The 16,248-nt window shown below is 44.2% G+C and overlaps 1 protein-coding gene across 1 annotated transcript; it reads right to left on the minus strand.

Annotated features, from left to right (window-relative positions):
* Positions 1 to 13,904: 13,904 nt before the first annotated feature.
* On the minus strand, positions 13,905 to 15,907 carry LOC123151944 (cytochrome P450 84A1). The gene is made up of 2 exons (XM_044571573.1): positions 14,914 to 15,907; positions 13,905 to 14,747 (listed from the first exon to the last, which is right to left on the minus strand). Exons 1-2 carry the CDS (start codon positions 15,814 to 15,816, stop codon positions 14,118 to 14,120), a joined length of 1,533 nt encoding a protein of 510 aa, XP_044427508.1. The 5' UTR covers positions 15,817 to 15,907; the 3' UTR covers positions 13,905 to 14,117.
* Between the last annotated feature and the right edge of the window lie 341 nt (positions 15,908 to 16,248).

The raw sequence follows: 16,248 nt of genomic DNA on the forward strand, positions 1-16,248 counted from the left end.
TTATCTGATCCTAGGCCCACCCATATGGTCAACGTCCTGGTCCATGGACCACCTCGGCCCCGTCCTCCTTCCGTCCGACCCCGTCGCTACGGACCCACCAACTCGCCACTGTTTCGTACCGTATTCCGCGGCGTAATCCTTTTCTCTCGATACCTGTCAGACGAGCCAGCGGCATTATTCCTCATCCCAAATCACGGACGGGCCGTCGCGATTTCGAGCGCAGATGGGCTCGGGCGCCGAATCGCCGCTTCCGGTAGTTGTTTCAAAACAAATTCCATCTTACTTGATTGGAAAATTAGATAGTTGTTTCAAAACAAATATCTTGCTTGCGAAAACATGAAAGGTTTAAAAAGATTGGATGCCACATAGAATCGACTAAAACTTGAACCCAAATGATAAGTGTCATACGGTGACACGAAGCGCTCTAGCCCTGGCGTTTTTTACGACTAAAGTTGTCATACGAAAAGGAAAAACAAATCCCAAAAAGCTGAAACTTACCATTTCGAAAAGAAAGTTGCTATACTTGACAACTAAAACTGCCATCCCTGTGTTACTAAACTAGCATAAAAAACGTTTAAAGTTGCCATGTGTTTGTGTGGCATTTATCAAGTTACCAGGGTCCAAGTTTGAAAACATGTATAAGGGCCGTGCCAATTCTGCAGCCGCCGTGCGCATGCCAAATATTTTCTTTTGAGCAAACGCGCCCGTCATCTGGAAACCACAGTCAACACGTCAATGCAACACCGTAATTTTCTATGCTGGCGTACGTGAGGCAGCCACCAGTAGAAATGAAGACCATTAGTCCATCAGTTTCTACTTGAAAAAAGCTGAATCAAACTGCTGCGGCAGCAGCAGCGACACGCCAAAACCTTGCGCTAAATCCTTAAGCCGACGGAACACTATAAATTGCCGCGAAAACGTTGGTGGCAGCACTGCATCCTCTGCTCCTTCCTCATCAAAGTTTAATCATCTTGCAGCAAGCACGTACGTACAACTCATTACACACTCTGGTCTCTGCACTCAACTCAGCTCAGCTCATCATGCTCGGCCTTTACCCGAGGCTCTCGGCGAGCTCCCGCTCCAGCGATGCGGACGCCGACGGAAACGACGACGTCTTCAGGTACCGCGCCTTCTACGGCATCGCCGTCGCCTGCGTGGCCATCCTCCTCTTCTGCGTGCTCGCCGCCGCCGTCGGCCCCTGGAGGGCCGGCGCCTTCGCGGCCGCCGTCGCGTCGCTGCTGGTCGTCCTCGGATGCTTCGCGCCCAGGACATCATGTGTTCATCGCCGGACGGGGAGGCCGGTGAGTCCCGTGCTTGCTCTCACGGCTAGGTCGGGCGGGCGGCCGCGAGCACCTGGCCGATGCGCGCGCGCGCACGTGGTGGACGCGCCGCCGGCGTTCGCGTACGTGTGCCCGCTGGAGGCAGGCGACAGCGAGGGCGAGCTGGCGGCCCCAAGCTGCGTGATGTGTCCGGTCTGCCTGGAGGACATCCACGGCGGCGAGATGGTGCGGCAGCTGCCGGCGTGCAGGCACCTGTTCCACGTGGAGTGCATAGACATGTGGCTGGACTCGCACAGGACGTGCCCAATGTGCCGGTGCGTGATCTCGCCGCCGCCAACGCCGATGACAGCGAAAGCCTCGGAGCCGGAAGAGGCGCCTCAGTCGTCGGATGAGGTGTTGCCACCGGTGTAGTTATATTTTTGCCCTAAAACTTGCACGTACAAGTTGAGCCGAGTGTATATATACTTCAGCTATATGTAAGTTGCCTGCAATTTATAATGCGGCTGAGGCTGCGTGCTTAGCTTTTTTATGTGTTGGCGTGAGTTTGATAACATGTATGGACATGATTTGTGTGGTGGTCCTGTTGCTTTCATTATCTTTAAAATGGAACCGGGAAGATGATCCCTGATTTTCTAAAAAAAAAAAGTTGGCTGCAATTTGAATTTGGGCCAGTCAATTTTTCTCCCAGTTGATTGTTGCTCTAAGATTTGTGCTATCATTTTTTATTATTATCTGTTATCTTTTTTTTTCCGTTGTGTGGTGACTTGTTTTGAGCTGAGACTTTAAGACTAACCTCTATGATGCATTTAGTCAATACCTTAACGGGGCGAGGCCCCTTAATTGGGCAACCAAGCTAGCTCTAGCTAGAGAGCAATTAATTAACGAGCGCTCCTTCGGAAGCCTCGCAACGATCAGCGCCACTTGGCATGCTTTCAGCCATTTGTCACATGTCATGCTTTCGACGCTCCCTCCGGATTTTATTTATTTTTTATTTTTACGCATGCGTTCTCGGCTTTTTAAACGGTTTTTCCTCCGGGGTTTTTTCGACGTTTAGGTTTTCTACCGGTCTTCCTTAGCTTTCAAAAAGAAATGCGAAAAAATGCGTTTTTTTTCTTTCATGAGAGTCGCGGTTGTGCTTTCACGATAGTCATGGACGTGCCTTTCAAAAACGAAAAAACACATTTTTTTTCTCCTTCCGCGAGAGGTACGGTTGTGCTTTCGCGAGAGTCACGGTCGTGCCTTTCAGAAATAAAAAAAAATGCGTTTTCCGTTTTTTTCTACTGCGAGAGGCATGATTTTGCTTCCGTGAAAGGCACGGTTGTGCTTTCGCGGGAGGCACGGCCATGCCTTTCGGAAAAGAAAAAAACGCGTTTTCTATTTTTTTCTTCCGCGAGAGGCACTGCTGTGCTTTCGCCGGAGTCACGGCCGTGCCTCTTGGAAACGGGAAAAAACGCGTTTTCTGTTTTTTTTTGCTTCCGCGAGATGCCCAGTTTTGCTTCCGCGAGAGGCACGGTTGTGCTTTCGCGAGAGTCACGGCCGTGCCTTTTGGAAACGGAAAAAATGTGTTTTCTGTTTTTTTCCTTCCGCGAGAGGCGCGGTTGTGCTTTTGCGAGAGACACGGGCGTGCTTTCGCGAGAGGCACAGGCAATGCCTCTTTCGAAAAGGGAAAAAACCCGTGCTCCTGGGTCGGTTTTTTCGCCAGGTTTTTTTGTCCAGTTTTTTTCATGAAAAAAAGTTTGTCAAAACCTATCGACAGGGTATCTAGTTTTGAAAATCTCGACGCGAGGAATCCAACAATGAAAACTGTTTAAGATTTGGATGCGTGGGTTAAAAGATAAAATGTTTTGAATAAATGGATCTAAAAAAAAGAGAAAACTCTCAAGTTGCGACAAGTGACACATATACAGCATGCCACTTGTCGCAACCTAGGATGTATGTGTGCCACTTATCGCAACCTGAGAGATGGGAGTGATCTTTGTAACGACTACTTTTTAACTAGTGATTTCCCATCTGACAACCAAGCCATCCGGGAGCAACTAGCTGAGAAGTACGGAACCTCCTATATGCCACTTGCTGCGGCAAACTGGAGGCGATTCGCATAGGAGCCGGCCCACCTGGGCCGGCCCATTCACTGTCCTTCGCGAGATGATTTATCAGAAAAAAAACGCTAATGAAAGGAACCCACGACCTGCGAGTGATGTGTGCGATGCACTAGCCACCGTGACACATTTGCAGCGCGGATATAAAGAAACTACGGGAGCCGCAAAAAATAAAAACAATTCACGTAATAATCCTATAAAGTAAGTTGGCGAGGGATCGAGCGCAAGACCTCCCTCCATGGAATCTTATCCATAGCCAGTTTTAGTAACTGAGGTTTTGTCTGTAAAAGGGTAGCCAAGCGTATCTGAACTATAAAAAACACAGTAGATTAAAACTTTTTAAAAACAAATCAATCGTGGTATTAAAAAATATACTTTTTGTAACACAAACATTATTTGGGGAACTTAAATAAAAATAAAAATAAACAGGAACACAAATTTAATACGATAATATTTTTTTGAAATTATGAACTACTTTTGTAAATGCAAATATTAAATAACAGTATCAAAATTGAAAACGTGAATATATTCCAAAATTACAAAACTCAAGCATTTTTTGTACTTCCATATTAATTTTGAGAACAACTATATTTTTTGAATTTGTGAGTTGTTTTTAAAAAGGTAGCATTTTATGAATATGTAAAGAAATTTGGAAACAGGACCTTTTTTGAAATTCACAAACATTTTTTAATTTGTGGACTTAAACTAAATATGCGAACATTGTTTGAATTGTGAACAAATTTTGAAACATGAAAATGTTTTGAATATGTGAATAAATTTTGAAAGCGAAGCTATTTTTTTATTTGTGCACAAATTTGAAAAGTAAGAATAATTTTTGAAATTCCTGAACATTTATGAATTTGTGAAAAATTGGCAACAGGAACATTTTTTTGAAATTCCAAAATATTTTCCAATTTCCGAACAAAATTTAAACATGTGAACATTTTTTTGGAAATGGGAACTTCTTTCGAAAAAATTTGGGCTGTGAACAAAATTTGAAAACGTGGACATTTTTTGAATTTCCAAACATTTTCTAAAATGAAACAGACAAATTTTATGTTATTTTTTTTGGAAATTCTGAACAAAACTTGAAAACAAAAACATTTTCTGTAAAAATGGAAAATAAATTGTAGAATGGGAACAATTTTTAATTTTCTGAACATTTTTTCAAAAAGAAAAGTAATTTTTAGAAATGAAAATGAAAAAGAAAATATAGGAAAGAAAAATGAAAAAAATGAAAAGGTGAAGAAAATAAACAGAAAAAACGACAGAAAATATATATTTTTGGGTTGTGAACAAAATTTAAAATGGTGATCATTTTTTGAATTTCCGAACATTGTCTAAAATGAAACAAACAAAAATTTTAATTCTTTTTTGGAATTTATGAACAAAATTTGAGAACAAGAACATTCTCTGTAAAATGAAAAAGAAATTGTAAAATGGGAACAATTTTTAATTTCTGAACATTTTTTGAAAAAGAAAAGTAATTTTGAGAAATGAAAATGAAAAATAAAAAAGCAGGAAAGAAAAGAAAAGAAAAGAGGTAAAAGGTAAAGAAAATAAATAGAAAAAATAAAAAGTGAGAGAAAAGGAAAAAATAAACAGGAAAAAACTAAAAAAACAAAAGAGAAACAGATCAGAAAAAAAACCAGTTCAGGAAACTTCTAGAAGTTTCCCAAAACCATAAAAAACCAGCTGGGGAACCTCTCGAAGGTTCCAAAACCAGAATGCTGGAAACGCTTAAATGGGCTGGCCCAATTGGAACGATAGCTCGATTCTCCTATGCGAAACACAAACTCGGGTAAGTAGATTGTTGCATATGGGATTAAAGATAACTTTACACTTAATGCTATGGTTGAGTTTTACCTTAATAATCTTTAGTATTTACGGATGATTGCTAGAGTTCTAATCATAAGTGCATGTAATCCAAATACAGAAAGTATGTAAGCTCATGTCTCTCCCTCATATAAAATTACAATAATGCTTACCGATCTAGATATCAATTGCCTAGGGACAAATCCTTCTCATTGTTCTCAAAAGCTTTCTACTAAACCACTAATTATTTATTATCTTGCAAACTACTTCTAGTTTTATTCTTGCAAAATAGTTTTATTCTTGTTCTAGGTAAAGCAAACGTTAGTGTGTATAGAGTTGTATTGGTGGTCGATAGAATTTGAAAAGAATATAAATCCTACCTTTAGCTCCTAGTTGGGTTCAATACTCTTATTTATCAAAAAGGTTACAAACGACCCCCTATACTTGTGGGTTACTAGTCTCTCAAAAGTTTCAATGGCTTCAGTGCTACCAACTGCCTCACCAACATTTACCTTCTGTTTTTCTTGTTCCAGTTCTTCAATGGGGTAGGTAAAGGATCTGAATTGCTAGTATTTCCATCAAACTAATTTATAAAATTTGCTACCATAGAATTAGAGCCGACTGAAACCAAAGCCCGCATAAGATAGGCTGTAACTCTAGTCTACGCTCCATCAGAATTGAGTGCCAATCTATTTATAGCAGAAGGAAGGACATCCGTTATATTTGCATCATTAATAGCACTATCATTTAATTCGTTCTACTATGCCACACCATTGTCTGGAGGGTTTGTGATAACCTTTTAACCATATGTTGCATTCTGACGCCAACTTCCTGGAATATTGTTATTTCAGTAATCCTCCCCATTTTGGCCTTTCTCGAGATCATCTAGGTGAAATCCTCTTCCTAAGGGAGCACCCTGCCTCTACCATTACTACGACTTGAACCTCGGGCACCATCATGTCCGCTTCCCTCATCTGCCATGATAAAGTCTCCAACTCCAGTTTTGTTATATCATATTATCTAAATAGCTAGCCCCCACTACTAGGAATTCTCTGCCTTCTCCTTGCGCCACATCACCTGAATTAATTTAGCCGTTAGATATATTAGATCAGTCTACAATAGCCCTCAGATATACATGTTGAGAGCCGCCACCAAGCGCATGAAGTAATTGAATGCATGCATGCAAATATGCACGCAGTAACTGACTCATAAGAGCATGTACAATGGTGCTATGTTAGGAGTGCCACGTAGGATACATGATGAGGTGGAGGAGAGAGAACCCGTAAGAAAAGGTTTGTCTTCTCTTATTTAAGAGAAGACAAAAGATAATCTCTTAGCACAATATGTCTCACCACGTTTTTAGGAATAGCTAGTTATTGAAGATAAGGCTAAGACATGACCCATTGTAGACATCTTTTTTATCATATAGAAATTACATGCAAAACTTAAGATAAGACTATCTTATCAACCATTGTACATGTCCAAATGTTTGCTTTGAAAAGAAAATGGACGCATGCGTGTAGCTCGCACTACTGCTCCATAAAAGGAATTTGAGGCATGTATGCATGTTCTAATTCGTTTAGCTCCATTTTGGACTTATACATCGAGATTCACATTTATTTATTTTGTCCAAATGTTGGTAAATGAATTATCTTGCTACTGGAGAAACGCAACACACTAGCTAGGTTGATTAGTTCAGTGAAATTTTATTGCGCAATTTTTATTTTATACAAAATACACAGCAACGCGCGGGGCATTCGTCTGGTTCTTCATATGCCAATGACCTATGAGTCCATAGTTGCCACAAAAATTAGGTAGCTTATCATATTTGAACTGGTACCATTCCTTTTGTCCTCCTTTGGCGACGGAGACAAATCTATCCATTTTGACTCTCAGCCATACAAAGGCTCAAGCATAACCAACCGAAAGTTGGATTTGAAAGTCGAAGATCTCTCCCGTATTTTGGCACACACCTCTCACAACCGTATCACTCAAGTAGTTGTTTGGAAGTTTTAGTACTCGAACACGTACAAGAACCTTGTTCAGAGCCATCGATCGCGGGTTCTCAAACCCACAGTACTCCTCAATGGTCACAAACTAATTTTGCAACAGCCACACGCCAATTTTTATAGTAGTATTCCAATCCCTAATGTATCCGTATTGGATATATAGTGAACATGTCCAGCTCGAAAAAATGCGAGCAAATTTATTTCGTTTGATTCCACACATATCTTTTGTAGTTGTAGAGAGCGATCTCTACAACTACAAGAGATATGTGTGGACAAAAACCTTTGCCGGTGTGAACCAATTGCCAACCCCTCCGCCTGTATATTTGGTTCTTCAACCTTTCTTTCCAGACAAATCCATCGCCTTCATCGTCATGCAGGTCAAGCATTTGCATGCCCTCTGCCTCTTCCTTCACAGGTCGTGTGTCACACGACTCGCGTTCATCCTCCATGGCGTATCAGTCTTCCTTTGAAACCCCTATGGGAATCACATGAGTTAGCGGAGGACTCATGGCCTGAGAGGAAGGGATCGTTTGAGCTCAGGGGTGGCGAAACTCTCGGTGGTTGTCGCCGATGGCGGAGACAAACACTAGGTTTTTCACCAGGGGAAAAAACTATGTAAGTTACCTTGCATGCGATGTGGTTGCCAATACTGGTGGGTGTTGAAGCACTTAAATGAAACAATGAGAAAATGGAGGGAGGCATCTGCACTCTCGATACTCCATGGTGTGTAGTTGTGTACCACGTGTTAGTAGATTTAGTGTCTACTTGAACCAAAGCACCCATAAGATCAGGTGTAACTCTAGTTTGCGCTCCACTTGTATTGAGTGCCAATATCTTTCTAGCAGAATGAAGGACATCTGTCATATTTGCATCAATTCATTATGCTCCGCCATACCAGTGTCTTGAGGTTTTTTCATATCCTTATGACCATGCATTGCATTCCGACGCAAACTACCCGGGATATTAGTATATCTGTAATCCTCCCCATTGTGACCTTTTTTGGGATCATCTACGCGAAATCATCTACCAAATCCTCTTACAAAGGGAGCACCCCTGCCTCTGCCACTACCATTGCTTGAACCTCAGCCACCACCACGTCCTCTTCCCTCATCTGCCATGATAAAGTCCCACACTCGAGTTTTGCTACATCATGTTCACCGGTGCCTGGTGACCCACAAGTATAGGGGATCAATCATAGTCCTTTCGGTAAGTAATAGTGTCGAACCCAACGAGGAGCAGAACGACATGATAAGCAGTTTTCAGAAAGGTATTTTTTGTAGGCACTGAAATTATCGGTAACGAGTAGTTTGGTAGTAATGTAATTTGTAGCAGGTAACAAGTAACAATTGTAACAAAGGTGCAGCAAGGTGGCCCAATCCTTTTTATAGCAAAGGATAAGCCTGGACGAACTCTTATATAAAGCAAAGCGCTCCTGAGGACACATGAGAATTGTCGTTAAGTTAGTTTTCATCATGCTCATATGATTCATGTTCGTTAGTTTGATAATTTAATATGTGGGTGGAATGATGCTTGAGTGTTGTTTTACTTGGACAAGCCTCCTACTTATGGTTAACTCCTTTGCAAGCATCCGCAACTACCAAATAAGAATTAAAATCAATCTAACCACATCATGAAACATATGGATCCAAATCAGCCCCTTACGAAGCAACGCATAAACTAGGATTTAAGCTTCTGGCACTCTAACAACCCATCATCTACTTACTACTTTCCAGTGCCTTCCCCTAGGCCCAAATCATGGTGAAATGTCATGTAGTCGACGCTCACATAACACTACTAGAGGAAAGGCAACATACATCTCATCAAAATATAGAACGAATACCAAATCCACATGATTACTTATAACAAAACTTCTCCCATGTCCTTAGGAACAAACGTAACTACTCACAAAACATGTTCATGTTCAAGATCAGAGGGCTATTGAATATCATTAAGGATCTATACATATGATCTCCCACCAAATAAACCAAGCTAGCATCAACTATAAAGAGTAATCAACACTACTAGCAACCCATAGGTACCAATCTGAGGTTTTGAGGCAAAGGTTGAATACAATAGATGAACTAGGGTTTGAGAGGATATGGTGCTGGTGAAGATGTTGATGAAGGTTGACCCTCCCATGATGAGAGGATTTTTAGTGATGATGATGGCTTCGATTTCCCCCTCCCGGAGGAAAGTTTCCCCTGCAGAATAGCTCCGCCGGAGCCATAGATTGCTTCTGCCCAGGTTCCGCTTCGAGACGGTGACCCTTCGTCCCAAAAGCCTCCTTATGATTTTTTTTCTTGGTCAAAACCCTCCATATAGTAGAAGATGGATACCGGAGGCTGGCGGGGGCCCACAAGATCAGGGGCGCGCCCTGGGGGGTAGGGCGCCCCCAGGCTTGTGGCCACTTGGTGGGTCCCCTTTCGTTCTTTCTTCGCCCAATATTTTTATATATTCCAAAACAATTCTCCATAAATATTCAAGACATTTGGAGTTGTGTAGAATAGCTATCTCAGATTTGCTACTTTCCGGTCCAGAATTCCAACTATCCGCATTCTCCCTCTTCATGTAAATCTTGTAAAATAAGAGAGAAAAGGCATAAGAATTGTATTATAAAGTGAAATAATAGTCCATAATGCAATAAATATCAATATGAAAATATGATGCAAAATGGACGTATCAATGCCACATTCCTCATGCCAATGACCTATGAGTCCATAGTTGCCACAAAAAGTAGGTAACTTCTCATGTTTGACCTGGTACCATTCCTTTTGTCATCCTTTGGTGATGGAGACAAATCTATCCATTTTGACTCTCAGCCATACAAAGGCTCCAGCATAACCAACCGAAAGTTGGATTTGAACATCGAAGATCTCTCCCGTATTTTGGCACATACCTCTCACAATCGTATCACTCAAGTAGTTTTTTGGAAGTTTTAGTACTCGAACACATACAATAACCTTGTTCAGAGCCATCGATCGCGGGTTCTCAAACCCATCGTACTCCTCAATGGTCACAAACCAATTTTGGAACAACCCCACGCCAATTTTTGTAGTAGTATTCCAATCCCCAATGTATCTGTATTGGATATATAGTGAACATGTCCAGCTCGATCAAATGCGAGCAAATTTATTACGTGTGATTCCACACAAATATTTCTTGTAGTTGTAGAGAGCGATCTCTACAACTACAAGAGATATGTGTGGACAAAAACCTTTGCTAGTGTGAACCAATTGCCAACCCCTCCGCCTGTATATTTGGTTCTTCAACCTTTCTTTCCAGACAAATCCATCGCCTTCATCGTCATGCAGGTCAAGCATTTGCATGCCCTCTACCTCTTCCTTCACTGGTCGTGTGTCACATGACTCGCGTTCATCCTCCATGGCCTATCAGTCTTCCTTTGAAACCCCTATGGGAATCACATGAGTTAGCGGAGGACTCATGGCCTGAGAGGAAGGGATCGTTTGAGCTCAGGGGTGGCGAAACTCTCAGTGGTTGTCGCCGATGGAGGAGACAAACACTAGGTTTTTCACTAGGGGGAAAAACTACGTAAGTTACCTTGCATGCGATGTGGTTGCCAATACTGGTGGGTGTTGAAGAACTTAAATGAAACAATGAGAAAATGGAGGGAGGCATCTGCACTCTCGATACTCCATGGTGTGTAGTTGTGTACCACGTGTTAGTAGAATTAGTGTCTACTTGAACCAAAGCACCCATAAGATCAGGTGTAACTCTAGTTTGCGCTCCACTTGTATTGAGTGCCAATATCTTTCTAGCAGAATGAAGGACATCTGTCATATTTGCATCAATTCATTATGCTCTGCCATACCAGTGTCTTGAGGTTTTTTCATATCCTTATGACCATACATTGCATTCCGACGCAAACTACCCGGGATATTAGTATATCTGTAATCCTCCCCATTGTGACCTTTTTTGGGATCATCTACACAAAATCATCTACCAAATCCTCTTACAAAGGGAGCACCCCTGCCTCTGCCACTACCATTGCTTGAACCTCAGCCACCACCACGTCCTCTTCCCTCATCTGCCATGATAAAGTCCCACACTCGAGTTTTGCTACATCATGTTCACCGGTGCCTGGTGACCCACAAGTATAGGGGATCAATCATAGTCCTTTCGGTAAGTAATAGTGTCGAACCCAACGAGGAGCAGAACGAAATGATAAGCAATTTTTAGAAAAGTATTTTTTGTAGGCACTGAAATTATCGATAACGAGTAGTTTGGTAGTAATGTAATTTGTAGCGGGTAACAAGTAACAATTGTAACAAAGGTGCAGCAAGGTGGCCCAATCCTTTTTGTAGCAAAGGATAAGCCTGGACGAACTCTTATATAAAGCAAAGCGCTCTCGAGGACACATGAGAATTGTCGTCAAGTTAGTTTTTATCATGCTCATATGATTCATGTTCATTAGTTTGATAATTTAATATGTGGGTGGAATGATGCTTGGGTGTTGTTCTTACTTGGACAAGCCTCCTACTTATGGTTAACCCCTTTGCAAGCATCCACAACTACAAAATAAGAATTAAGATCAATCTAACCACAGCATGAAACATATGGATCCAAATCAGCCCCTTACGAAGCAACGCACAAACTAGGGTTTAAACTTATGTTAATCTAACAACCCATCATCTACTTACTACTTCCCAATGCCTTCCCCTAGGCCCAAATCATGGTGAAATATCATGTAGTCGACGCTCACATAACACTACTAGAGGAAATACAACATACATCTCATCAAAATATCGAACGAATACCAAATTCACATGATTACTTATAACAAAACTTCTCCCATGTCCTTAGGAACAAACGTAACTACTCACAAAATATGTTCATGTTCAAGATCAGAGGGCTATTGAATATCATTAAGGATCTGGACAAATGATCTCCCACCAAATAAACCAAGCTAGCATCAACTACAAAGAGTAATCAACACTACTAGCAACCCATAGGTACCAATCTGAGGTTTTGAGGCAAAGATTGAATACAATAGATGAACTAGGGTTTGAGAGGAGATGGTGCTGATGAAGATGTTGATGAAGATTGACCCTCCCATGATGAGAGGATTGTTAGTAATGATGATGGCTTCGATTTTCCCCTCCCGGAGGAAAGTTTCCCTTGCAGAATAGCTCCGCCGGAGGCCTAGATTGCTTCTGCCCAGGTTCTGCTTCGAGGCGGTGACGCTTCGTCCCAAAAGCCTCCTTATGATTTTTTTCTAGGTCAAAACCCTTCATATAACAGAAGATGGATACCGGAGGCTGGCGGGGGCCCACAAGCTCAGGGGCGCGCCCTGGGGGGTAGGGCTCCCCCAGGCTTGTGGCCACTTGGTGGGTCCCCTTTCATTCTTTCTTCGCTCAATATTTTTATATATTCCAAAACAATTCTCTGTAAATATTCAAGACATTTGGAGTTGTGTAGAATAGCTATCTCAGATTTGCTACTTTCCGGTCCAGAATTCCAACTATCCGCATTCTCCCTCTTCATGTAAATCTTGTAAAATAAGAGAGAAAAGGCATAAAAATTGTATTATAAAGTGAAATAATAGTCCATAATGCAATAAATATCAACATGAAAACATGATGCAAAATGGACGTATCAATGCCACATTCCTCATGCTAATGACCTATGAGTCCATAGTTGCCACAAAAAGTAGGTAACTTCTCATGTTTGACATGGTACCATTCCTTTTGTCATCCTTTGGTGATGGAGACAAATATATCAAGCTTCCTTCTCAAATCCATCTTGACTATCAACCAGACAATGGCTCCAACATAACCAGTCAAAATCTGGATTTGAACATCTAGGATCTCTTCCGTATTTCTGCACATACCTCTCACAACTTCATCATTCAAGTAGTTATTGGGAAGTTTAGTACTTGATTCCATACAACAATCTTATTCAGAGTAACCGGCCGCGGGTTCTCAAATCCATTGTACTCCTCAATGATCACAACCTAATTTTGAAACAACCACATCCCATCTTCATAGTGGTATTCCAATCACCAAGGCATGATCATACGCCAAGGTATTGGATAGTGAACGTGTTCAGCTCGATCATACGCCAGTGTACTTATTTTGCAGGATTCCATGCAGATCTCTTGTCGTTATAGAGGGCAGTAGGACAAAAACCTTCGCTGGAGTGAACCCTAGTAATTGCCAACCCCTGCGAGTGCACATTCGGTTCTTCAATGCATGTTTCCAGGCAAATCGATCGCCTTTATACTCATGCAGGCCGAGCATTTGCAGTCCTCTACATCTTCCTTCCCAATCATGTGTGACATGACTCACCTACATCCGCCATGGCCTATTAGTCTTCATTCGAAACGCCTCCGTGAATCACACAAGTCAGCAAAGAGACTCACGGGACGAGAGGAAGGGAACGCGAGAGAGATCAGGGTCGGCGAAATCTCGGTGGTTGCCTCCGCCGGAGGAGGAGACAAACCCTAGGTTTTTCAACAAGGAAAAAAGTACTATGTAACTTACTTTGCATGCGACATCGTTGCCATTACTAGTGCAAAAATGCTACATCTACGTAAAACTCTACGAAGCCTTACTTAATCTCTCGATAACTAATCTTTCCGGCCTCCCTGATTTCAACTGGGTGAGCCCCGCTCCCTAATTTCCTCCAAACAAAAACTACCATACAAAAACTACCATCTCAGCTCTTACGTTAATCACGTAACAACCCTTACGTAGATGTAGCATTGCTTTTACTAGTGGATGTTGAAGCACTTAAATGAAACGATGAGCAAATGGAGGAAGGCGGCTGCACTCTCGATACTCCATGGTGTGTACTACTTGTGTGCCACGTGTTTGTATCTAAAGCCTGACACGCGATTTTATAACAAGCAGTTCCACATACAATACGTCACAACAAGAGCGATGTTTCAATTAATATCACAAAGGACAAGTGAGCCGGGGCGTGGGAACCGCGTAGAGCCGTGTGGCGCGGGACACGGTGACACCGTTCATGTCGCTCATGTCGAGCTCCGTCGGTTTCATGTCGCCGGGTAGCTTCCAGTCGAACCCATGCACAAGCTGCGCGACGGCGAACTCCACGGCGTGCTGACCAAGCCCCTGTGCCGGGCACGAGCGTCGACCCGACCCGAACGACAACAACTCATAGCAACCGCCCTTGAGATCCAGCCCGGCGGCTTCCCCGTCTGGCATGAACCTCGACGGCCGGAACGTGTCAGGGTCCTTCCACGCCTCGCCGTCGCGGTTGATCGCCCACGCGTTGATGAAGACACGGGAGCCCCTGGGCACCGAGTAGCCACCGAGGACGCAATCTTTGGTCGTCCCGTGGAGGTGGATCGGGATCGGCGGGTGCAGTCGGAGCGTCTCCTTGACGACGCACTTGAGGAAGGGGAGCTTGCCGAGGTCCGATTCGGTAACAATCCGGTCGAGCCCCACAACGTCGGCGAGCTCCTGCTGCAGCCGCAGGAGGATGTGAGGGCAATGGATCATCTCTGCCATCGCCCACTCGATGGTGAACCCCACTGTGTCTGGTCCGCCAAACAACATGTCCTGCATTCACCAACATAATTGTCCAGGCAAACAATTGCGTCGTCAGTATCATACATATTTGGCAAATCAAGTGCAACTTCATCGGAGCTAAAAATAGTAGTAATTTTTTAAGAGAAGTATAGCGAATACTACAGCGAAATAGACGGTACTAAGTTTGAGTACTTACCATCATCATGGCCCTGACGTTGTCGCGGGTGAAGCGGAGGTCGTCCTCCCCGCTGGCTTGGTTCGCATCAGCGAGTAACGCGAGTAGGCCGTCTACCATGTCGGCGTCGGCGTCGTCGGGGTTCTTGCCCCTCCTCACGTGCTCGTCAATGATCTTGTCCACAAACGTCCCGAGAGCGGCGCGCACGGTGCGGAGGCGGCGGTCGAAGCCCCGTCGGCCCATCCAGCTAAGCCAAGGGAAGAAGTCACCGACGTGGAACGCTTCTAAGAGCTTGGAGAACTCCTTGAACATGGGGATGAACTCGTCCAGTCCTTGGACGTCGCGGACGCCGAAGGCGGCCCGGAAGATGACGCTCACGGTGTGCTTGAAGATGAGCTCGCCGAGGTTCACGGCCTCGCCGCCGGACCTGCCGACGGCCCGGGCGAGCTCCCCGTACCCGTCGCGCACGGCGAGCCACGTCTCGGCGCGCCGGCGGCTGAAGAGCCTCGTGACGCACAGCTTGCGCATCTGGCGCCAGTAGGGCCCGTCGCGCGCGAACGCCATGTCGGAGCAGCCGTAGGTGAGGTAGCGGACGGCGATGGAGGCTGGGCGGTGCCAGAAGTCGCCGTCCTGCGCCTGGAGCACCTCGCGCGCGTACTCCGGGGTCGACACCGCGAAGACGCGGAGCGAGCCCAGGCGGAGGTGCAGCAACCCGCCGTACTGCTTCGCCAGCGCCGCCAGGCCACGGTGAGTCAGCTGGTCCGCCATCATCATGTTGCCGATGATCGGCAGCGGCTTGGGGCCCGGAGGGAGCGGCGGGTTCAGCCGCCGTCTTCGCAGGATGACCAAGGCCACCGACGCAATAAGTAGCCAGATGAGGGGATCGTGCACGCACTCCATGGCGATCTTTGCGAAGGCCGCCATTGACAAATAGTCGGCAACTCACGATAGTGATACTAGCAGTAACTACTGCCTTCAGACTAGCAGTAGAAGAAGCTTGGCTGTTAATCAGTGAGGATGGATGCTGTCTTATATATTGTTTGTTCGGCGTTTCTGCACGCATATGTATGTGGTCGTTATCACCGAACTGTGGAATGCATCTCTAAATTTCATAAAACTATGAGATCGAACTGGCATTTCCTGGCCTCTGCCTCGTCCACCTCGCTCCTCGCCATCACCGCCCAGAATCAGCGGCGTCGCTTGCGTCCTCCTGCACATGCACATGCACATGCACCTGCACTGCTCGTGCAGCTCATCCTCGTTGACCCACGACGGACACTTCTTCTTCTCTCTATTGTATATACACGTACACGCATCCCAAATCTCCCCAGGATCTCCATCCCCATCTTTACCATC

This window comes from Triticum aestivum, chromosome 7A, assembly GCF_018294505.1.
Source record: "Triticum aestivum cultivar Chinese Spring chromosome 7A, IWGSC CS RefSeq v2.1, whole genome shotgun sequence".
Lineage (NCBI taxonomy): Eukaryota > Viridiplantae > Streptophyta > Magnoliopsida > Poales > Poaceae > Triticum > Triticum aestivum.